Below are 23405 nucleotides of genomic sequence, written 5' to 3'. Positions count from 1 at the left end.
ACAAATAAATTTTCTTTTTATTTCATGCTTTTTAAGTGATTGTAAGTATTTTTACTGGTTTTGCCGCGTAACGTCACGCATTCTCCTTTGTGACGTCATCACATCATGACGTCACATAATCAATTTTGAAATATAGGTTTGTTAAATTTCTTTAATTTTGTTACGTTTTTAACATGATGTATGATGACATAGACTTTCTTTTCCTAAAGAAGCAAAATTTACGCACGACGGCATTAATTTCTGCCTGTTATTCCATTTAGTTATGATTTTCTTTTCATCCGCATTCAGATATAGTCTGGCTACAGTGAAAATTATATTTTATAAATTTCACTAGTGGTTTATCAGAATATAATCATCTGGGTGCCGTTTTATCAAAGGTCGTACGCCCGGTCGTAGCTAAGATTATATTACAATAAAACACTGGAAAGCATGAAATAAACTGTGCTAAAACTTCTGTTTTTTGTTTGGTAAGTTTCAAGCACAAGTAGTAACCAAAGGGTAACTTAACAATAGGGCTAAGCTTACATAGCTCACCTGAGATCAACTTTAAGGAAGTGTCATTATTTTTCAATGCAGGAGTTTAGTCACAGGGTCACATTTGGGACAGTGTTTTTTTTTTACCCTAGGACAATGATTCATACAACTTTAGTAGGTGCACTAACCAATGTTATATGCAAACTATTTCAGCCCTGACACAAAAACATTTGAGTACAATGGTGGGGCATAATTTCTGTTTAAAAGTGACTCAGTTGATTTACGCAAGAATTTTAAATACTGGATTTGGACTTTTGGATGTTAGTGGATCTCCTTTAATAACTTGGTGTGTTACTATTTCATGTAATTAGAAAATAACATAAACATAAAAGGGGAAGTAACTTTAACTTGATCATAAAGTCACCTTAACCAATTTGAGATATAAATTATCAAACATTTCAGAAAACAAAACAAGTAACAAAAACAAGTAAGAATAAGTACTTGTCTGCTAGAACATACATGTATTTGGGTTACTCCAATAATGTCAGGTATTTCATATACAATATACAGTAACATCAGATATATAAAGCTTTGAAACACATATGAAATATCTGACAGTTTTATTATAACAAGAGCTGTCGGTAGGACAGCAACGCTCGACTATTATTAGTGCTTGATAGTAAAAAAAGCCTTGATTAAAAGGTAAAATTTTCTCAGTAAAGAAAAAGGCAAATTTTTTCTTTAAATCCATATTACAGTTATAGGCCTTGAAGAGATTCCTATTATGCTCTCAAAGAAGAGTATAAAATTTCAACATGTTTCAAAGCCTTATGTCAATGAACTTTGAAAGTATTTAAGGTATTCCAAAAACTTTAACGTAAATTCTAAGTCGAAAAAGGGGCATAATTCTGTCAAAATGCTCGATAGAGTTACCTCCTCCTGTTTACAGGTTGGGTCATGATGGTCAACAAGTACATGCAAAGTTTTAAGGCCATATGTCAATGGATTTTTGAAAATATTTGAGGTATTACAAAAACTAACGTAAATTCTAAGTCGAAAAAGGGGCATAATTCTGTCAAAATGCTTGATAGAGTTACCTCCTCCTGTCTACAGGTTGGATTCATGATGGTGAACAAGTGTGCAAAGTTTCAAAGCCATATGTCAATGGACTTTGAAAATATTTGAGGCATTACAAAAACTTTAACATAAGTGGTTACGCCGACACCGACGCTCGGGTGACTACAATAGCTCTACTTATTCTTATTGAATAGTCGAGCTAAAAATTATCAAAATTTTCCTTTAAACTATATCCTTTAGTTCATATGCTAAAATAATTTCACAAAATGTGTTGTAGTAATTTAAAAAAAGTCCCATCTAAAAAGATCTGTTGCAAAAACAGTAACCATTACAATGTATTTAAAAAAATAAAAATCCTTACAAAAATTTAACAAAAAGCAACATTATAAACACCAAATTCATCAAATATATCTTCACAAGGTTTATCATTATAATATCTTCAAACATAAATACCTAATGCACATATTTCAAGATGGCACTTGATAGAAACAGAATATTCAAACATTATAAAAGTTTTAGGACACTTTTTTAAAGACCTGTAAAAAACTTAAATCATTATGGCAACGAATCCCTATTTTATAGAGAAAAATATGACATAAAATGATAAATTAAAAACACTGTTCTAAATCACACTCCTCACATTCTATTAAAGACATAAAAAATTAAAACATGTACCTAAACAAGAATGTTTAGAACAGTGTAACAGCACTGTTACCTATAATGATTATTTACATGAATTAATCAGAAGTCTACTTTTTATACTCAGTGATTTAATCAGAAGTTTAATTTGGTTGTAAAAATGAATAAACTCCCATATCAAAAATACACATTGTTACAATACAAAACATAGTAAAAGACATTTTTGATTCCATTCTCCTAGTAAACATTGGTAATTTCATTCCAACCCTTTCAGACTTGAAAATGAAGTCATGGTAAACTCTAACAATAAATATTGCTAAAATATGAACTATATACTGGTTCAGTTTTAAACATACTGTTTGAAACAGAAATTGTCTTTTCATGTATAATTCTTTCCAGAATTCTAACTTAATATAAGTAATATTAGATCAACCAAACATTTTCTCTCTCTTTATTAAATGCATGCCTTAGAAAAAAATACATTTATTTCCACTTTAGAAATGAAAAAATCTCTTATAATTGCCTATAATTCGAAGTTCTTTCTTTTGCTAAACCCTTTAAAGACAATGGTAACAATAAATGTTGCATGATAATTTCATCAGAAAATAAAATAAATATTTAGCTTTTGTTTTAAACAGTCTTAATTTTTAATATGTTGTTTCTACTGTAAAAAGAATTACCTAGTTGATACAACTGATAATTCATTTTTTCTATAATTAAAATAAATCACTGTCAATTATCCCAAACAATCTTGAAGAGTTAGAACATCTTGACTTGATTTAGTTAGAAATTTAGTAACACTGCAATTATTATTGTTCTAATAAAAATCCCCCATTTTCTAACAAAAAATATACAAAACTGCATAAATCTATAGCTGTTCATTAATGAAAATTTCATTGACTTTTAAGAAATCTTGAATGCTGTGTGGTACAGGGAGTTTATCAATATTTTTATCAATTGGAACATGCACATTACCACGGATGCTAACCCGGCATAACTGTTTTAGAGAATGTACAGGGTATAGCAGACTGCGAATCCAGGGCTCTATCTTATCATAGCTACTGCAAATACTCAATTTATGCACCTTACAGTGGAGTTCTGTCCCCTGAATGACTGGTGAAAATCCTTGTGCCATGAGAAGTCTCCAAGAAAGTAATTCTTTGCTATTTGGACCGATGACTTCAGGATTTTCTAGAATTGACTTAGATAAGGTGAGTGAGACTAGTTCAGTCATCTCTTCCGCTGTTAATTTAGCACCATAAGAGAGTAACAATTTGATTTTCTCTACAGAATTGTGAACATAGGCAAAAATAAGAGGCTTCTGCTTTTTCCATCCACCACCCTTGTTAACGTCTGCACCTCTGTCAAGTAGCAACTTTACAAGTTGAGATCGAACATGTGTGTTTGAACAGGCAATACCTAATGGTGTACACATATTATCATCTAACATATTTATATCCATTCCTAGATTAAGTAGTTCTTCAACAAGTTTAGTGTCACCTAGCTGAACTGCTGTTGGGAGTAACGTTGCCTCAGACACATCTGCATTAGCCTGAAGTAACATTTTAGTGATTTGAACCGGTGGGAAATCAAATGAATTGATTTTTCTTCCGGCAGAATTTAACTCTTTACCATGCCAGTAAGACCAATACTTTGCATTTCTACAAGCTACTTTCATAGGTGAGTCACCTACAACCGTCTTAATATTGACATCGCAGCGACTCTCAACTAGCAGAAGTTTAACTGCTTCAACATCATCAGCCTCGCATGCAAGAAATAAAGGTGTTCGTCCCATGTTGTCTACTACATTAACATCACAGTTTGCTTGAATTAGAATCTGTAAAGCTTGAACACATTCCTCTTTTTTATCATCAACACGTTCATTTGAGTCACATGTAAAATGAATAGGCAGTTTTCCATCTGTGCCTGGGATGTTTGCCTCCAGTCCAATTTCCAAAAAAAATTTTAAAACGTCTACACTACCCTGTGCACAAGCATAGCTAATTGGAAGGATGGTTGATGGTTCAACGGAATCCTGATTTACTATAGGCTTGTTGAAGTCATAGTTACTGGCATACAAGGTCTTCACATCACTCATTGAATTGTTGGCAATGGCTTCAACAACCTCATCATGACTTTGTAAAGAGGTCCCACTCATGTCTGTAGACCCTGAAAAAGAAATATTTAAACATTTAAGGAAATAATAATATATGTAATTACATAATTGCTAAATAACATAATTGCTAAAATTATTTGCTTTAAACACAACCCACAGTGCAGACATGATTAAAATTAAAAGATTGCACATAAAGATTAAGTGTATTCTATTTATCAATTTCAATCTCAAACAATTCTGTCACAGAAAAAAACAACAGCAGCTCTAATTTAAGTACCTGTTTTTGTTTCTTATTATCCAAAGAACTGCTAGTAATCCAGAAATGTATTAAATGTATAAAAATATCAAAACTTTAGACACTCCAGCTGTGGCATTTTGTTTCTACTGTACAGTACAGTATGTTTAACTGTCTCAGACAATCACGTACATGTAACAATAACTGATCAGCTGATTTATTTTATTGATCTAAATATTTCTAAATGACACAACATGCATACTGGGTAAACAATCAAATGCCTGGCTGCACATAAATAAGAATGTTAATAATAAAATTTGCAATCTTATGACCGATTTTATTTTGAGCATATAAACAAGCAGTCCAAATCATGTAGTACAAGGACACTGTCCCATATAATATACACTTGTTTTTAAAAGAAACATAAAAAAAAATTTTAAACCCATGTAAAGTAAAATTTTATAAGCAAAAATATTTTTAAAAAATAAAAATTTTCAGTTTAAAAAAGAAGTAACTATCAGAACTTTTACTTTTTTATAAAATAAAAAAAATTCCCACCGTTTTACTTCCCCCGCCGATAAGCACGATCTACACATCTGTATACATCAACTGCACGGCCCCGTTTTCTTTATCACTAGCCACAAAATCGTTAAACGAAACGGGCCACGGTTTTCATTTTTTCGTAACCCATTAAAATTTCCTCAGATTTAGACTAAAATTGTCTAAATGCTGTAAACATAAAAAAATATTCAGTCTCACTATATGATGTCACGAAGCAAACACTGGTTTAGTGTCACGGGTCAAATATATAATCCATACACTGATGTAAATATACCAATGGAATCGTCACGGTCATCAAAAAGCAAAAAGTCCATAGGCCTAAAGGGAACTAAGCAAATGATGTACTCCATGCCATATATAATACATTGTATTTTTATTTGTGCCTTTCTGTTCCCATCAAAATATGTCCTTGCATGGTAGATCTTTGTAGATGTTAAAAGTATTCTTGACAAAAAGGTTTATATATTTACCTTTGGTTCACACAGCTATAATTTATATGACGGTGATAAAAAAACTTGCATAGCAATTTTTCCACACCATCTGTCTTATTTCGGATATATAAGGACTTCGATCGGACATGGATACGCACGTACAGTGATATTAGTAAAACAGAGATCTTACTAAACCCTGATAGTGTATTGCTCTGATATGATACTTCTGTGTAACGTGTAAGGCCCCCCACGATTACACGTTTAAACGGATTCGTTTCGATTTTCATTCATAAACGTTTACAATATTGTTTACCGTTTAATCGAAATGACCATACAATTTCTTAATCATTGCCTGTAATCATGGATTTTATCAATTCTAGTGGTTTATTCCAAAGTAAACGAACGGAAAATAGGTGTTTACAATCCTCCACACAGCATTACGGTGCAAAATTGCTCATGACCTGGAACATACGATACGTTATAGTACATCCCAGTCATGACATAATACATTTTTGGTTAAAAAGGGGGTTACAATGCAAAGCGTGTGTGCTGACTCAATCGTGATGAGCCCTTATTTGTACACGTGTAAAAAATAGAAAGAAAGACATAATTTGGCGACTCAAATACATGGTGTGTATAGTACATAGAGGTACCACCGTTTAAACGGTATCGTTTCGGTTCTTAGCAATCGTGTAAACGTTTACAAAAAATTGTAAACGTGGGAGCCTTAGTAACGTGGGGCGAGTTCCAATAGAAAATGTGGAAACTTTAATTACTTACTTACCTAAGTATTCCATTGCGACTTATTTACGTATTCATATTTACCTCAATATATTTTCTCATATCTAGAAATATAATCATATTTTTAGAGATAAAACTAAGGTGTATGAATCCCACTCCAGTAGAGGGTTAATAACGTGCTTAATGGCTGGTACTCCAGTTAAATGCATACTACTAAAAGCCGAGTACCAATAACGAACAATCATTTCCGGGTTGAATCTAGACGTGTCAAAAATGTGAGTGTAAATATTGAACCATATTTTGACTTTTTATAGAAGTATTTGCTTTAAATGTAATGAAATTTATGAAAATTTATGTTGTTTATTTTAGGTCGAAGGTAACTTTCAAGATTACACTCACTTCGGACCCGAAACTTCCGTATAAAGTGTAAGTAGATCTCATCATTTTTATTTACAAATGATTTTGTATTTTTTGTCGAATACTGTCAAACACAATGTACGTATGTTCTAGTCCCGGGAATCTTTTCCCAGGAATCTTTACCTACTTTTTATGTTTGTAGGTTGTCTGTGCCAGAAGCTACCCCATTCACAGCAGTACTAAAGTTTGCTGCTGAAGAAGTGAGTCATAATTTTAATTTTATGCAACAGTATAATAAAATACATGCACCAATCTTTAATGTACTTGTCTTTATGTCTTTTATATATAGTAATTTAAACATATCTACAGGTAATTTATCTGATGATGACGTAAAATCTTCTTTAAAGAGTACCTGCTCTAGATTGTACCATATGTTTAATTTTATATGTAAAATAGGAAAGTATATATACTGGTGTTGTAGCAGTTTTTCTGGGTGTTCATCACCTTATCATTGCTTTATATTGCTACTGAATTATATTAAAAAAGAAAAAGGTCTGGAATATTGCTATGAAATTTTGAATAAATGCAAGAAAAGGTGTTACTTTTCTGGTCAATTTTTAAATTCAAAAGTACTGTACTGGCCAGGAACCAGTTTCCGGACAGAATTTGAGTTTTTTTTAATTGTCTATTTTTTAATAATAAACATGCATTAATAAAACTAACATACCAGAAACCTGAGCTCTAACTACGTCCGATAACACAATTAATACTGCCTGGTGACGTAAGCAATGTACAAACTGAAGGGTTTAATTAGGTCATCAAAAGTGTAAATTGTTCACTCTTGCAGAACCAGTTTCCGGACATATATTAAGCTGGTATTCATATCTGTTTTTAACTGATAATTATTCTAATATAACAAAAAATTTCTTCTCACATATTAGCTTTCTTATATAATTAAGCTGATTTAATGAAAAATGTTTATGATAGGAAAAATAACGATCACGTGATGGGTCTCAGAATGACTGAAAAGTGAAAAGGATATTTTTGTGTGTACGGCAGCAACAAAGTGCGAAAGGGGAGTAAACCTAGCTAAACACCGTTTTCCGTTTAGCTCTGGGGAATTACACCCAATGAACTTCGAATGAAGTACACTGTGCCTACCACAAATTATATCCCGAAATAAACAAAATATTGCGCATGCGCAGAACAAATTGCATGCCCCAAAGGGATATAAGGCTGTTTTTAAAACACAGGTAAGATATCCTCACGAAATTTTAATGATGTATCAACTTGGAAGGAGGTTTATTTTATCAAACCAAGCATCTTCATAACATATAATACCGATCGTCATCGATAAAGCCAAAATTAAGCCGTTATAATACTTGTCCGGAAACTGGTATTGTCCGGAAACTGGTTCCTGCCCAGTACATAATGTAAAATAGCAACATCAAAAACATATGGTAATGCTGGACAGGTAAATAATTGTGTTCTATCCTTTTACATATTCTTATTTTAATTATTAGTAAAAAAGTGTGATTTGGGAAACTGCAAGGAACCAGTAGGCCTAAACTTAATTTGATTGTGTATTTCAGTTTATATATACAAATGTATCAGTTGAAGGTTTGATTGTGTATATCAGTTTAAGATTCAGTTTAAGGTTTGATTTTGTACTTCAGTTTAAGGTTTGATTGTGTATTTCAGTTTAAGGTTTGATTGTGTGTATTTCAGTTTATTGTTTGATTGTGTATTTCAGTTTAAGGTTTGATTGTGTATTTCAGTTTAAGGTTCCTGCGGCAACAAGTGCTATTATAACCAATGATGGGATAGGAATAAACCCTGCACAAAGTGCTGGTAAGTATTGAAGATATATTCATGCAACCATCTTAAAACTGCACGCCTCAAAATTGCAAAAATATTTCGATAAATCAAACTTGCGAAAAATGTACTAAGATTTTAGGAAAAGTATAAAGATTCAAAATTCTAGTAATAATCTACAGTTTTTGGCTTATAATCCCAATTTTCATATTCATAACTTTTTCACTGCCTAAAAGCAGAAAGGGGCATTTTTGAAATTTTTTACCAATTTATGGAAAATTTACAGGTTGTATGGGCTTTTACAATGTGAAAAAATTGCTTCTTGGTAACTTCACAATATTATAGTGTTAAATACATTTTTAAATTTTCATGAAAATTAGCATGAATCTGGAGGCGTGCTGCTTTAATGTCACTAAACTTGTTTCATCAGTAATTTCGCAGTAATTGCCTATTATACTGTACTCCTTATAGGTCACACTACTATACAGTAATATGGTAAAATAACAAAAATAAATACAGTTAAAACATTCCAGGTATTGTTTCATGTTCAACATACATGTGAACTCTCCCACTTTTAGCGGGAGACTACCACTTTCTGCAGCCATATTTTCAAAGGTTTTTCTTAAAATAAGGGGTATTTTCATAAATTAAAGAAATCTCCCTCTTTTTGATGTCAGATTTTTCTTCTTTGTTTATTGCAAATTTTGACTTGTCCTCCGACAGTTCTTGTTCATTCTTTTAAACACACCATTTTACTGCAGTTACCCTGATCTGATTGTATGCATGTACATGGTATATTTTTGTATCAAATATAAGTGGAAAGACTAGAGTTTTAAAGTCATTCAAACAAAGGAAAATTTGTGGATAATGCCCCTCCTGTTGCTTTATTTTATTTGATTTCTTTAATGTTATATGAAGATCAAAATTAAATTCTTTATCTTGATATACCATAACTTAACAATTTAGATCGGAGAATTAGTATGAAAGAACTGTATGGACAGCTGTTTTATCATGTGAACTTTCTGTTTTTTAGGCAATGTGTTTTTAAAACATGGATCTGAACTACGATTGATACCCAGGGACAGAGTAGGGCATTGACTAAGGACAATATTCATCTAGGATTAATTAATTTACCATTCTCTTTCATGTGAAGCTTTATAACAGAAAGAAGTCAGCAACATGCCTGTTATTATACCATACCTTATCTCGTGATATATGCATTGGAAAACTGAACCTGTTAAAATGGTTAAGATACATCTAGTCAGTCAGTTAAATGTTGACAAATTTTGAACTATGCCAGGTTCATTTTAATATACATCACAAAAACATGAAACTGAATGAATTATATTTTATATTAAAATGATAATAATAAGAACTTAAGATTAATTACCAGTAATGGATATTAAGATCAACATCAAAGTGAAATGCTGCATGAATCAAAATAGTTACAAATATTGTTCTATTTGTTAACTGACTGATGCTCTCTCTATTTTGCTACTTCAGATATTTAAGTCAGGAAATATTTTAAACTGATTTTTACATACATGTACATTTTTGTATATTGAGTTTTTGTACCTTAAATCGGTATATGGCAAAGGAAAAGTTTTGTTTATGAAAGTTATTTTTTTGGATGTTTATATGTTATGAAAAAAAATTGTAACTTAAAAGTTAAAACTAATATGCATTTGCAAAATTTGATCTTTGTTCAATATTTTATCTAATTTTTTTGTCCAGCAAATACTCTAATATTTTTCCATGTAAATTTTTAGAAAATGTTCAGTGCAAAGTGAAATCATTGTTGTTATATAAGAATGAAAGTAATTGCTGTTTTATTCATATAGGTTAGAAATGTGGAAGAATCAGTGACAGAATACTGTAAAGTATGATCATGTACAGATACTTGTATATTGTACTTGAAACTGTAAAAAGACTTCTACAAGGTTGTTCCATAAAATGTTGTTAAGGCAATACTTTTATCATGATTTTATATTGTATTTATCATTCATCAATTTCTTGTAACTACAGAAAACAATTTTCAACATCAGAAACAAATTTTATGTCATGTTAAAAAAAATAGATAATCCTAATTAAATTTTTTATGTTAATTTTTAAAATTTGTTTATTAGTCTCATTTGATAACACTCACACAGATATGTTAAAACTAGTGAGTTAGCCACTGAGATTAAATGTTTTATAGCAAGAACAGTGCTTACTTTATAATAAAGTGATGCACTGCCACACCTAGCAGAATACAGGACTGGCCTATAGCAAGAGATCTAAATATAATACAGTAGCACAATGTTTGCTCTCACTTCTTATATGTTTAATTTAGTTTATTCAATTATAAATTTGGATATTTGAAATACTCAAACAAAATCGTAATTGGACTTACTTGTGAAGAAGTATACACCCATTTGAAAATATAGTTCCTGAACAATTTGCTTTTTCTAAGTGACATGCTCATTTTTTTTGTTATCCAGTTGAGCTTATTAAGTTACATATTTTATAACATGAAATATTATGGTTATTGACCAACAATTAATAATAAAAAATAATTTTTATAAAATATTAAAATTGCCTATAATATCAAAAAGACTGCAACACTCTTTTTAACAATTGAATGATACAAATACTTTCTGAAGCATATTGTAGAATTTTCCATGAGTCACATGTGTTGTTAATTATTTTTGTTATTCATTATTTTTTTGTTATTGATTATTTTTGTGTAGTAGTAAACAAAATTGATAACAATTCTGGCAAAAACGTAATTTTTTAAAACTTTTCCCTGCATGGACACTAATAATGTCACTAAGATGGGCATAATGTCATTTGAATGATAACTTGTTTCTTGGTGTAATATTAAATGATTGTTATATTTATTAAAATGAAAATAAATTGTTTTTGTAAAGATATTTACTTGCTGTTGTCTTTATTTTACAAGAATTTAATATTGTTTGGTAATTTTACTGTGGTGATTTTATATATAAAATCAAATTTTGAACTAAAATCGTACATTGTATATCTTACTTAGAGACCCATATATGGCTACATTCTAAATTTCTAGACTTAGCCAAGTGGTTATACATGTATTGAATAGAATATCAGAATTACCTGCCCTTTGGTTGTTACATAGAAGTGAATTTCCCTGATGGTTTTTGAGAAAAGTTAGGAAATCATTAAAAGGAAAATAATCAAGTTAATTTTTCCCTAAGGTTATCTGCCCTTTATAAATGGCATTCCAATTTCTAAAGTTCAGTGAATTTCTTGAAGTATTATAACTATTAGTTTCATGCATCACTTACTATTTTAAGCAGGTTTTATCTTCAAGTCATGACCAACCTGTACACACAATCTAAGAAGTACAGGCTAAATTGTCCTCTAGTTGTTGGTTGAATAGGATTCCAGTGGAAAGTTGACATTGATGTCAAAATCAATAGGAGTAATCCCTAGTAATGAGAAACCTCACACCAAATTTTAGGACTGTAAGCCAAAGCATTCTCTAGTTATTGGTCAAACAAACTGTAAATGGTCAAGGCCAAGGTGAAATTCAAATCAGTAAGGGTCATTTAATAGTCGTGACTGTAGGTCAAGGAGTTTTCTAGTTATAAGTCAGAAAAGGGAAAGGTGATATACATTCTGATCTATAGAGCGGCCCAATTACAGTATGCACCCACATAAAAGTGGGGCATAAGGGACAAGACTGCCCAGGATAATTTTATGATTATCTGCCCATTTGATAATTATGGCATCACATTTTGATAATGCATAAGTATACTTAGCTCTGATAACTTCTGAATATATCGACTTTAACCAATCACAGATACCAGTGTTCTCTCGACATGCAAGGTAGAATTCATTGTTAATATTGAAGTATGACCATGAACAAAAATTAACCAAATTGGTTAACCAATGCCAACAGGTGGGTCATAACAATAGCTCCGCTTTTTCTTTGAAAAGTACATGGATACTTCTGTTAAATGACTTGGTAATTGGTAAATGTTCATAGTATGATACCATTGGTATAAATACATGTATACCAAACTTGCTCAAAATTTGTGATCAAAGTCCAAAGGGATAAAATGATTACTACTTATATGTACCCTGCCAAGATCATTGCCTATGTACTGGTCAGTAAGAGTGTCTTGTATTATTTGTATAAAGCTATTGATAGTGGTTAAACTGTGTGATGGCATGACTGACTGGTTTACACATCACACTAATAATGTAAGGATGTCAAGCTGTACATGTAGTTCAAACCCTGTCCGGGGCAAGCCATTGTTTTCTTGAGCAAGAAACTTTACTTATTGCTTAGTACCAGTTGGTTCCAAGAACAGATTGGAGAGTGTCCCTTTTAGCTTAAATGCGAGACACAAACAAAATATTCTCATAATACTTAATTTTGAAATTCCAGTGATTCCATATTCTTTCAAGGTCCTCAAAAGGGGAATAACTGGGGAAAATAGAAGTAACAAAACTTTAATAAGAATAAAATGGTGTTTTTTTCACACGGTCATGGGTAACAGCATGAATCCGCTAAAATTTTCAACCAATTTTCCTCGCACCTGGAAACGTTAACATACATTGTTCATTTAATTACTAAACTTGTATCCAACAGTAAAAGTATCCAGAATATTTTTATCTGATACTTCCAGGTTTGGTTCACATCGCATGCTTGCTATTGAAGCTATCCGAGGCTTTTTAGTTCGATGCCGTCGACATTTCGTCCAACCTATATTAGATATAATTTAAACTTTATCAAATTTGAAATTATAAAAATTCATGTGGGACTTTAAGAAATTCATTTTAGGGTTATTTGAGTACAGAAAACATTTTTATATTTGCCATTATTTTGCCCGAGTATCCCTTTAATGCTTGCTACACAATCAAACTAAAATATATTCTGCATAAACTGAACTTAATAAATATCTAACTTGCCAGAATAGATTAACCATATCTATTTTCAAGGTTCTAAAAAGGGAAATAACTGGGGGAAAATAGAAGTAACTTGCCATGATGATGGACATTGTAATGGTGGTAGTGGTGTTGGTAGTTTTCACACAGGATCATGGCAGTAAACCGCATTGAATTCACCAGAACACAGTTCAACCACCACTTCGTTCCTCGGCAGGCTGTCGAGCAGTTTACCAGTACTAGTTGCCTTCACTTTCACATGGAACTGAAACTTCTGTACATGCCAGAGCAGAGGTACAGTGCAAATGACCGTAGAAAAAGATTTAATTATTAATCACAATGACAGTGACCTGCTCCATCCGTGAATCGAACCAAGGTTGCCAGATTCACAGTCCAACGCTCTACCTATTGAGATTACCGGACGACTTAAACTTTGTATTTGAGAGTTTGTAAATTATAAAACCATTGGTACAGGTAAAACTTTAGATCAATCCAACTTTGTTAGTTTAGGTTAACCTCATGCAGACAGATGGACAGACGGTTTAATTACTATATGCCTGTGATCATAAAAATAAGTAAATATTTGTGTTCAAAGGTCGGGCAACAATAGAAAATCAATATCTAAGGAACTGGAACACAAACTGATATGGATTATATATTCAAGCAGGTTATGATGATTGAATATAATAATATATAAGTAGTACAAAAATGTACATTTAAAAGAAAAACAAACAAAATATTTGTAGACATTTTCTTTATTTGGTATGTTTTACAAAATAGCTTTTGAAAACACAAAAAGTTACCTTTGTATTAAAATAATAATGAACTAGTATTTTAACTATTAAAATAGTGGAATGACAAAGAAAAGAGATCCATTAATCTTTAACACAAGGATAAAAGAACAATACAAAATATAAAACATGTGAAGATATAAAATCTATTGGTATAGTATAGTTACAGCAAACACAATGACACTTTTATCTGGAAGTCATTTTCAATAGACTATTGTAGACTGTATAGCACAAACACTTTCACAATAACAGTATCGTTAAAATAAAACTTCAAAATAAATTTGTTATCTATATATAGCAACACCTCGCAGCATGTCACAAGGTGTGTTGCTCAACAAGTTTTACTGTATTTCACAAACTTGGATAAATATAAAACGTAAAGCTTATGATCTCATTTTCTTTGTTTGGAATTGTAGTATGAAAATTGATCCTTACTTATTATATAGCCACTTTATACTTTTCCCCCCAAATACTTATCTTTCCTTGTCTCTATTTTTACATGTAACCCGGGCATTTGCTGCCTAAATCAAATTTATATCTGTCATATGTAAGTGAATAAAATGAAAGGATATACATGTATAACTGTGCTTGCAGCACTGGATAAAAATAATGATAAAGAATGACAGTAATGTTTGTTGCCTAAATTGATCTAAAAGGATCTTTGCTTTACCTGAATTAGTACCATTATCTCTGCTATGTCAGAATTTATACAATAGATAATCCTCATTTTGTAAATAAGTAATGGGTTTTGTTGTACGTAAGAATTTGTAATGCAGCTCTGTACAGTTATCATTGTATATGAATAACAAATGTAACAAACACAGATAAACTTTAACACCAATGTCTTACAATAAACATGTACTGTATCTTATTTCAACTGATCAAATTTACCAAGTTAAACTTTAAAAAAAACTTTATTTAATGAACACACTCAGACTCTGGAAACACTATTAATACATGTAAATACAATCATGTAACAACAGCTGCTCTTTTGGTTTTATTTCTATTGTTAATGTCAATGATGTCATTTTCTGCATTAATATATAATTGACCAAGTGTTAAAAAAAGGTTTATTATGTGATTCTTAAAATAAACAACAAACTCTTTAAAAAAAACCAAGAAGTTTAACCCATTCAAATGTCACAGTTGATAAAGTGTGTGCAATAGATCTTGATCTTTGATATTCTGACATTTTTCTTGTACTAAAAATCATGATTTTTTTAAGATTTAAAATTGCAAAGTTATGTCAGGAATTATGACAATTCTATTATTATTATTACTATTACTATTATCATCTATAAAGTGTTAAGCAAAACAACAGTTTGTAAGTTAAAGTAAATATGCATTATATTTAATCATTATTTGGTCCCATGTTAATACTTTATAACAATAACAATGTGGCAGCCCAGACAGTGAAAACCTTGCATATAAAAAATGTACAATTTAAAAACCTAAAAACTGCCAATATGCTCTCCTCTGATGTGATGTAGAAATATTCTCTTTAAACAAAGAAACAATAACTTTCATTAACATAAACAACTGTAAATTATTGCTGAAAATAATGTAGCAGATCAAATGAAATATATTTGGCCCCGAAGGTAACAATATTGTTGTCTATTATTGCACTGTTTGGTCCATTTCTTGTCACCACCTCCATCACCACGTCTCCAAAAACATCATTCAGTAGTCCTCCTGATAATAAATGTAAACTATCATATACAGAACTGACAAGATAAATCTTATTATTGTATATGGTATACATTTGTACTTACATTAACAGTCCACAAAAGATGTGTAGACCTGATTGTTTAATAACAGCATTATTTTCTAAAGATGCACATATACTCTATCATAGACAGTGGTTTATGATATAATGACTATAGACTTGTGTTTTGGTCAATATCTAGTCTTTCTGACCTGATAAAAGTTATACGGACCTTGGACTGTCATCCTTGTTTAAAGTTACTTTTCTTAGGTCCGAAAAAACAAAAGTCTTTAATTGCATAATATTTGTTATCTTTTGTTAGCAATAACACAAAGTTTTTTTACTATGATAAATGAATCTATAAAGTGTTAAGCATGTTTTAACATGTTGTTAGAGGAGGTTAATGATTTAAACATATCTATTTTAAATTAATGTAACCAGTACTGGTTCCACACATCAACAATCTTTATAACGAATTTATAATACAGCAAGCATCATTTTTATAGAAAAAAGTAAGATTTCTACATGAATCTACAGCAGCCGTGTATATAAAACTATATAAACGTCACGATTATCCAATGAAAAATGACGTTACAAACATGCAGTATTATAATATCGAAACTACAAACCCATTCATCTGAGTCTACCCCCTCAGCATCATCTTGTGGTAATGGTTCATCTTTAGTATCTAATTTGTTTGTCATAGCAGTAATTAACTGAAATAAGAAATCATCAATTTAAAACCAAGAGCTGTCAGAAGGACAGTATTTAATGTTTTAGAGCTTGAAAGTAAAACAAGAGCATGTATAATATAGGAATTCACAAATTCAATATCCATGCTAGAGTTGTAGGTTTGGAGAAGAAACCTAAAAGTGACCTGTCTAGGTTAATTTGCATGTAAAACTGTAATATAAAGTTCTGTAAGTTAACAATGGGCAGTTGTTCTTCCAAATCCATGCTAAAGGTATGGGTCTTGAATAGTGACCTACAGTTATCATACCACAGACATGACTTCATTGAATTTCAATTGATTAATGAGAAATGAAGTTCAACATAAAACTTTCATAAAGTGTCATGTTGACTCCTGTATATATAAGATTAACAAGATATGTTTGTAAAACATGTATGCCCCCTATCAGCAGCCAATTAGTCATGTGATAAGGTTATTATGCATGACTTCTGACCCAGTGATCAAACAATTAATAAGGGTTATCAAGTATCTACTGGTCATGACCTTAACCTTTGACCCCTTGACCCAAAACTCAATAGGGGTCATCTGCTGGTCACGACCAATCATCATACAAAGTTTGAAGTTCCTAAGCCTAAGCGTTTTTAGTAAATTGATCAGAAACCGTTTTTACCTACAAGGTCAATGTGACCTTGACCTTTGACCACTTGACCCCAAAATCAATAGGTCATCTGCTGGTCATGACCAATCACTATACCAAGTTTGAAGTTCCTAGGCCTAAGGGTTCTTTAGTTATTGATCGGAAACCGTTTTAACATACATGGTCAATGTGACCTTGACCTTTGACCCTAAAATCAATAGGGGTTATCTGCTGCTCATGACCAATCACCATACCAAGTTTGAAGTTCCTAGGCCGAAGCGTTCTTTAATTATTGATCAGAAACCGTTTTTACTTACAATGTCAATGTGACCTTGACCTTTGACCCCTTGATCCCAAAATCAATAGGGGTAATCTGCTGGTCATGACAAATCACCATGCCAAGTTTGAAGTTCATAGGCCTAAGCGTTCTTAAGTTATTGATCAGAAACCGTTTTTACTTACAAGGTCAATGTGACCTTGACCTTTGACCCCTTGACCCAAAACTCAATAGGGGTCATCTGCTGGTCACGAACAATCATCATACAAAGTTTGAAGTTCCTAGGCCTAAGCGTTTTTAGTTAATTGATCGGAACCCTTTTTACCTACAAGGTCAATGTGACCTTGACCTTTGACCCTTTGACCCCAAAATCAAAAGGTCATCTGCTGGTCATGACCAATCACCATACCAAGTTTGAAGTTCCTAGGCCTAAGGGTTCTTAAGTTATTGATTGGAAAGCATTTTTACCTACAAGGTCAATGTGACCTTGCCCTTTGACCCCTTAACCCCAATATCAATAGGGGTCATCTGCTGGTCATGACCAATCACCATACCAAGTTTGAAGTCCCTAGGCCTAAGGGTTCTTTTGTTATTGATCGGAAACCGTTTTTACCCAAGAGGTCAATGTGACCTTGACCTTTGACCCCTTAACCCCAAAATCAATAGGGGTCATCTGCTGGTCATAACCAATCACCATACCAACTTTGAAGTTCCTAGCCCTAAAAGTTCTTTAGTTATTGATCGGAAACCGTTTTTGCTTACAAGGTCAATGTGACCTTGACGTTTGACCCCTTGACCCCAAAATCAATAGGGGTCATCTACTGATCATGACCAATCACCATACCAAGTTTGAAGTTCCTAGGCCTTAAAGTTCTTTAGTTATTGATCGGAAACCGTTTTTCCTTACAAGGTCAATGTGACCTTGACCTTTGACCCCTTGACCCCAAAATCAATAGGGATCATCTACTGATCATGACCAATCACCATACCAAGTTTGAAGTTCCTAGCCTAAAGGTTCTTTAGTTATTGATCGGAAACCGTTTTTGCTTACAAGGTCAATGTGACCTTGACCTTTGACCCCTTGACCCCAAAATCAATAGGGGTCATATACTAATCATGACCAATCACCATACCAAGTTTTGAAGTTCCTAGGCCTTAAGGTTCTTTAGTTATTGATCGGAAACCGTTTTTCCTTACAAGGTCAATGTGACCTTGACCTTTGACCCCTTGACCCCAAAATCAATAGGGGTCATCTACTGATCATGACCAATCACCATACCAAGTTTGAAGTTCCTAGGCCTTAAGGTTCTTTAGTTATTGATCGGAAACCGTTTTTGCTTACAAGGTCAATGTGACCTTGACCTTTGACCCCTTGACCCCAAAATCAATAGGGGTCATCTACTTGTCATGACCAATCACCATACCAAGTTTGAAGTTCCTAGGCCTAAGGGTTCTTTAGTTATCACTCGGAAACCATTTGGTCTACGGACCGACGGACCGACCGACGGACCGACGGACCGACAGACCGACGGACCGACGGACCGACAAGTGCAAAGCAATATACCCCCTTTTCTTCGAAATGGGGGCATAAAAATCAAATTACATGTATTAATCCTTACAATTTTATCTTTCCATTTTAATAATAGTCCTACACACTTCCGTGCACTGTTGTAAATACAAAAATTCAAATATTGATAATTTAACTTTTATTCTACTTATTAAAATATCTACTATAAAGAAAATAATGAAGTCACAAAAAATGACATTAACTGTCAAGAAGACTGCATACATGTACATGTATTATTAAGTAGTTAATATTTTTTTACTGCCATTAAGGCAGATATAATTTATATTTATCTATATAACAGTTTTAACTCTTATCCTACTGGCAGAAAGTGATTCTGGTCATGCAACAAGTGCAGACCAAGATCAGCCAGCATATCATATACTGCCTAAAATATGCCAGGTCTGCACTATATGCCAGGTCTGCACTATATGTCAGGTCTGCACTATATGCCAGGTCTGCACTATATGCCAGGTCTGCACTATATGCCAGGTCTGCACTATATGCCAGGTCTGCACTATATGCCAGGTCTGCACTATATGTCAGGTCTGCACTCTATGCCAGGTCTGCACTATATGTCAGGTCTGCACTATATGCCAGGTCTGCACTCTAGTGCCAGGTCTGCACTATATGCCAGGTCTGCACTCTATGCCAGGTCTGCACTATATGTCAGGTCTGCACTATATGCCAGGTCTGCACTATATGTCAGTCTGCACTATATGTCAGGTCTGCACTATATGCCAGGTCTGCACTATATGTCAGGTCTGCACTCTATGCCAGGTCTGCACTATATGTCAGGTCTGCACTATATGCCAGGTCTGCACTCTATGCCAGGTCTGCACTATATGCCAGGTCTGCACTCTATGCCAGGTCTGCACTATATGCCAGGTCTGCACTCTATGCCAGGTCAGGTCTGCACTATATGCCAGGTCTGCACTATATGTCAGGTCTGCACTCTATGCCAGGTCTGCACTATATGTCAGGTCTGCACTATATGTCAGGTCTGCACTCTATGCCAGGTCTGCACTATATGTCAGGTCTGCACTATATGCCAGGTCTGCACTCTATGCCAGGTCTGCACTATATGCCAGGTCTGCACTCTATGCCAGGTCTGCACTATATGTCAGGTCTGCACTAGTCAGGTCTGCACTATATGTCAGGTCTGCACTATATGCCAGGTCTGCACTCTATGCCAGGTCTGCACTATATGCCAGGTCTGCACTATATGCCAGGTCTGCACTATATGCTATTCAGTTTGTACATATTTTAAAATTTTCTTAAAAATGACGAATGGTTTTATACATGTATTTAAAGTTTGACAATTCTATTTAAAGTAATAAGCATGTTAAGGTTTACTATTAATCTATAGGATGGATATATATGTTTTGATTCTAGTTAAAACAATTACCTCCTCTTTCTTCATCTCATCTGTTTTATAAGTGTCTGGATTATAGCTGTCATACTTCTTAGCTTTAGGAGCTTCCACTGGTGCCTCACTTACTGTTTATATAAATATTATCATCAAAATAAAACAGAGTCACTTGTCAGATTCACAATGCAAAATGCATATAATGTTTAAATCAAGAAAGATCATTGTATACAGTGATTGAAAACAAATTGAAGATCTTCCTTTCATAAAGGAAAGTAAAAACTGTGACATAAAGTAAAATAATTACAGAATGCAAAATTGTGATAACATAATGTCATGATAAAAATATGTATATTTCTAACATTAACCCATAACCAGCTGATTATGTTAATGGACTTATCAGACTTCCTTTTTTGGAACTGTCTATGGATGTGCAGGCTGGCCTGACTCTATACTGGTCGCAAAGGTAATAACTGTCAGTTCTGATAGGGTAAAAGACTGTTACATGCTAACAGTTTCTTAATCATTGTCTGAAATCGTGATGTGTTACTAGTTTAATTCAGCATCAACCCTTTACATACTGAATCAGACAGTCTGAGCAGGCTCTAAAGTCTTAATAGCTTAAATTTTGTATTTTGATATCCCTTAAAACTTGGATTTTTCCAAAAACATAGCTGGGCAAATCCATTACTTATATCTAACAGGTTAAAAGTTAGCTACTGAAATCATTTCACTTACAAGGTTTCATATCTGATGGTCTCAATGAAATTTTAGCTGGTTCTTTGTTCATGCCCCGGAACCATTCCTGACTGGTCATTGTTGGTTTACCAGACACTGAGACATCCGGGAACAAGTCATCTTGGAAATATTCTGGCTATAAAATATCATTGGAAACTCTTTTGAAAAACATGAATCAAATTATACACAAAATGGTCATTCCTAAATAAGCCTTAATGGTTTTCTAATGCCTATTGTAAAGGTTATAATTATTTAATGTTCAAGAAAAAAAAGCAAGTTGGGTTGGAGTAAATGATAACACTATTAATAATGATGTTTAACATACACTTACAAAAAACATCTGTTTTTCTTGCTAGTATTAAGTAACCTATTGGAACTTTGTTTTTCACCTGACCACTGTTACAACTTTCTCTTCCAATCTTTATATAAATTTCAGTCAAGTTTTAACTTTTATACATAAGTAACTTTGATCAGTATAGGTAGTGGCAATAAACAAGGTTTCATGAAAACACTTGTGCCACACATAAAATTAAAAACTTTACAACACTCAGGCAACATAATAGTTTTTCATGATGGTGCTAATACAATATTGTTTCTGGTGTTACCTTCACTCTTGGTACAGTGAAAGACATTGGTTCTAAAGTGGACTGAGTAAGTCTCCACATCCTGGCAATCTCAACTTTCCTCACATCACATGTTGTGTTTGGCATAAGGGCTATCCCTTGATGTGTACCCTCAGGTTTTGTTGTTGCTAGGGGAAACAAATGTGGGAACTCATCTGATACCTCATATCCTAAAATGGTAGCATCTCCCTAAAAAATCAAAGTCCTAAAATATTACCATCTCCCTTAAATAACAAAATCCTGAAATAGCATTCCCCTTAACCTTTTCCCTCATACAGACGTGTTTTGACTGCTTTTTGTCCCCCCCCCCCCTTTTTGAGGCCTCAAACAGTGAAAAAATGCCATATTTAGGCCCTAAACACTGTTTTTCGTTAGAGAAATGTTGTTTAAAAAAGTGACCACTTTTTCGGCGCGGCCCCCCATCAAAATGTTTGGGGGGTTTGAAGGGGGAGGTAGTTTCCCTCATCGCCAAGAAAATTTTGGACATGTGACAGGCTAAAATTGGCCTCAGGTCTATCTTAACATGACGTGTAACCAACGCTGAAAAGCCTTTTACTCTATCTCATTGCATTGACAAGTTGCAGCACTTTGAAATCAGTTTTGATGAGAAAAAAACAATGCAAAATAGTGATTTTTCACAATTTTGAGATGTCCCCCATTGCCATGGTAACGGGAAATTTAAGGTTGAGCATTTTGTTTCAGAGGTTATGGTTCAGTCAACATAAGTTTCATCAGTATTGAAGCATTTTTCATAGTTTTATTAGCAGTTGGAACTTGTAACAGGAGGCTTTTCAATGAGAACGGCCATTTTTCACAATATGCTCATGGGGAGGTAAAAATTACAAAATACTAAAATAGCAGCATCTCCCTAACATTGACTTTAATTATTCAACTGACTTTATTAATCATATTCAATACAATACTTTGTTCCTCTTCCCGACTGAACTCATATTTTGATGATATATCTATCTAAATGCATCTATGTATCATAGAAGATTTTAAAATATATGAACAGGAAATTCAAACAAAAAGATAAATGAAAAGAAAATCTATTGAATAAGAGCAAAAGAAAGTTAGTTTTTTCAGATCTTTCCCATTGTTTAACTGTAACTCACACTAAGTTACATAGTACCAGTACAGACAACTATTATATGCTGAGGGCTTCTAAAACACAAATCATACAATGGAACTGTATCTGACAACAAAAGAAGGAAGAGATAAATGTCTTACCCTGCCTGTCAGGAATACTGTAGAAGTTCCCTCATCATAATGTAGTATAAGAATGGCTGGATTTACTTCTAATACATCAATGTGTAACGGCTCTCCTAACTTACCAACTTCATACACACTCACAGTGCGAGCACTCGTCCTAAAAAGATATTAACATATTGTCTGTTTGTCACATGAACACTGTAAATAGTCATGTGGTAGCTTTCCAGGTTTACTGGTGGGGAAGACCTCAGGTGTCTCCTTGTGCACTACTGTAGGCAACACAAGCACCCAAATAGAACCACCGACCTTCCATAAGCTAGCAGAACAGCAAAGGCAACTAATTTGAAGTTATCAACCTTAACCACTCAGCCATGAAGCCCCCTATATAAATATATGAACTGCATTCAAAAGTGCTGCAATTATAGGAACAAAAACTGCATT

The 23405-nt window shown here is 33.1% G+C and overlaps 3 protein-coding genes across 4 annotated transcripts in view; 1 reads left to right on the top strand and 2 right to left on the bottom strand.

Annotated features, from left to right (window-relative positions):
* Positions 1 to 557: 557 nt before the first annotated feature.
* Positions 558 to 4811, bottom strand: LOC132752146 (ankyrin repeat and KH domain-containing protein mask-like). The gene is made up of 2 exons (XM_060742437.1): positions 4584 to 4811; positions 558 to 4359 (listed from the first exon to the last, which is right to left on the bottom strand). Exon 2 carries the CDS (start codon positions 4346 to 4348, stop codon positions 3059 to 3061), a length of 1290 nt encoding a protein of 429 aa, XP_060598420.1. The 5' UTR covers positions 4349 to 4359; positions 4584 to 4811; the 3' UTR covers positions 558 to 3058.
* Positions 4812 to 6458: 1647 nt separating this feature from the next.
* On the top strand, positions 6459 to 11358 carry LOC132752145 (ubiquitin-fold modifier 1). Its single transcript, XM_060742436.1, has 5 exons — positions 6459 to 6549; positions 6644 to 6700; positions 6834 to 6891; positions 8410 to 8482; positions 9480 to 11358. Coding segments are annotated over exons 1-5 (255 nt in total). The 5' UTR covers positions 6459 to 6547; the 3' UTR covers positions 9545 to 11358.
* A 2738-nt stretch (positions 11359 to 14096) lies between these two features.
* LOC132752143 (coronin-7-like) overlaps positions 14097 to 23405 on the bottom strand; it is a 34590-nt gene continuing 25281 nt past the window's right edge. For both annotated transcript variants that reach the window (XM_060742432.1, XM_060742433.1), the window contains exons 22-27: positions 22983 to 23121; positions 21735 to 21941; positions 21130 to 21265; positions 20431 to 20522; positions 16483 to 16569; positions 14097 to 15840 (exon numbers count right to left, since the gene is read on the bottom strand). In XM_060742432.1, coding sequence (XP_060598415.1) covers positions 15829 to 15840; positions 16483 to 16569; positions 20431 to 20522; positions 21130 to 21265; positions 21735 to 21941; positions 22983 to 23121 — 673 coding nt within the window. In that variant the 3' untranslated portion in view covers positions 14097 to 15828. The remainder of the gene's footprint in view (positions 15841 to 16482; positions 16570 to 20430; positions 20523 to 21129; positions 21266 to 21734; positions 21942 to 22982; positions 23122 to 23405) is intronic.

Source organism: Ruditapes philippinarum, unplaced genomic scaffold (genome assembly GCF_026571515.1).
Source record: "Ruditapes philippinarum isolate M1 unplaced genomic scaffold, ASM2657151v2 ctg4799_1_1_1_1, whole genome shotgun sequence".
NCBI lineage: Eukaryota > Metazoa > Mollusca > Bivalvia > Venerida > Veneridae > Ruditapes > Ruditapes philippinarum.
Note: the sequence above shows the minus strand (reverse complement) of the source record. Positions and strands in the feature narration are given on the sequence as shown.

Bases quoted from the DNA above. Each gene is read 5' to 3' on its own strand.
- LOC132752146 (XM_060742437.1), bottom strand. From the start codon at position 4,348: ATGAGTGGGACCTCTTTACAAAGTCATGATGAGGTTGTTGAAGCCATT.
- LOC132752145 (XM_060742436.1), top strand. The intron at 6,701-6,833 runs GTAAGTAGATCT...TTATGTTTGTAG, and splicing joins CCGAAACTTCCGTATAAAGT to GTTGTCTGTGCCAGAAGCTA. The intron at 6,892-8,409 runs GTGAGTCATAAT...TGTGTATTTCAG, and splicing joins TAAAGTTTGCTGCTGAAGAA to TTTAAGGTTCCTGCGGCAAC.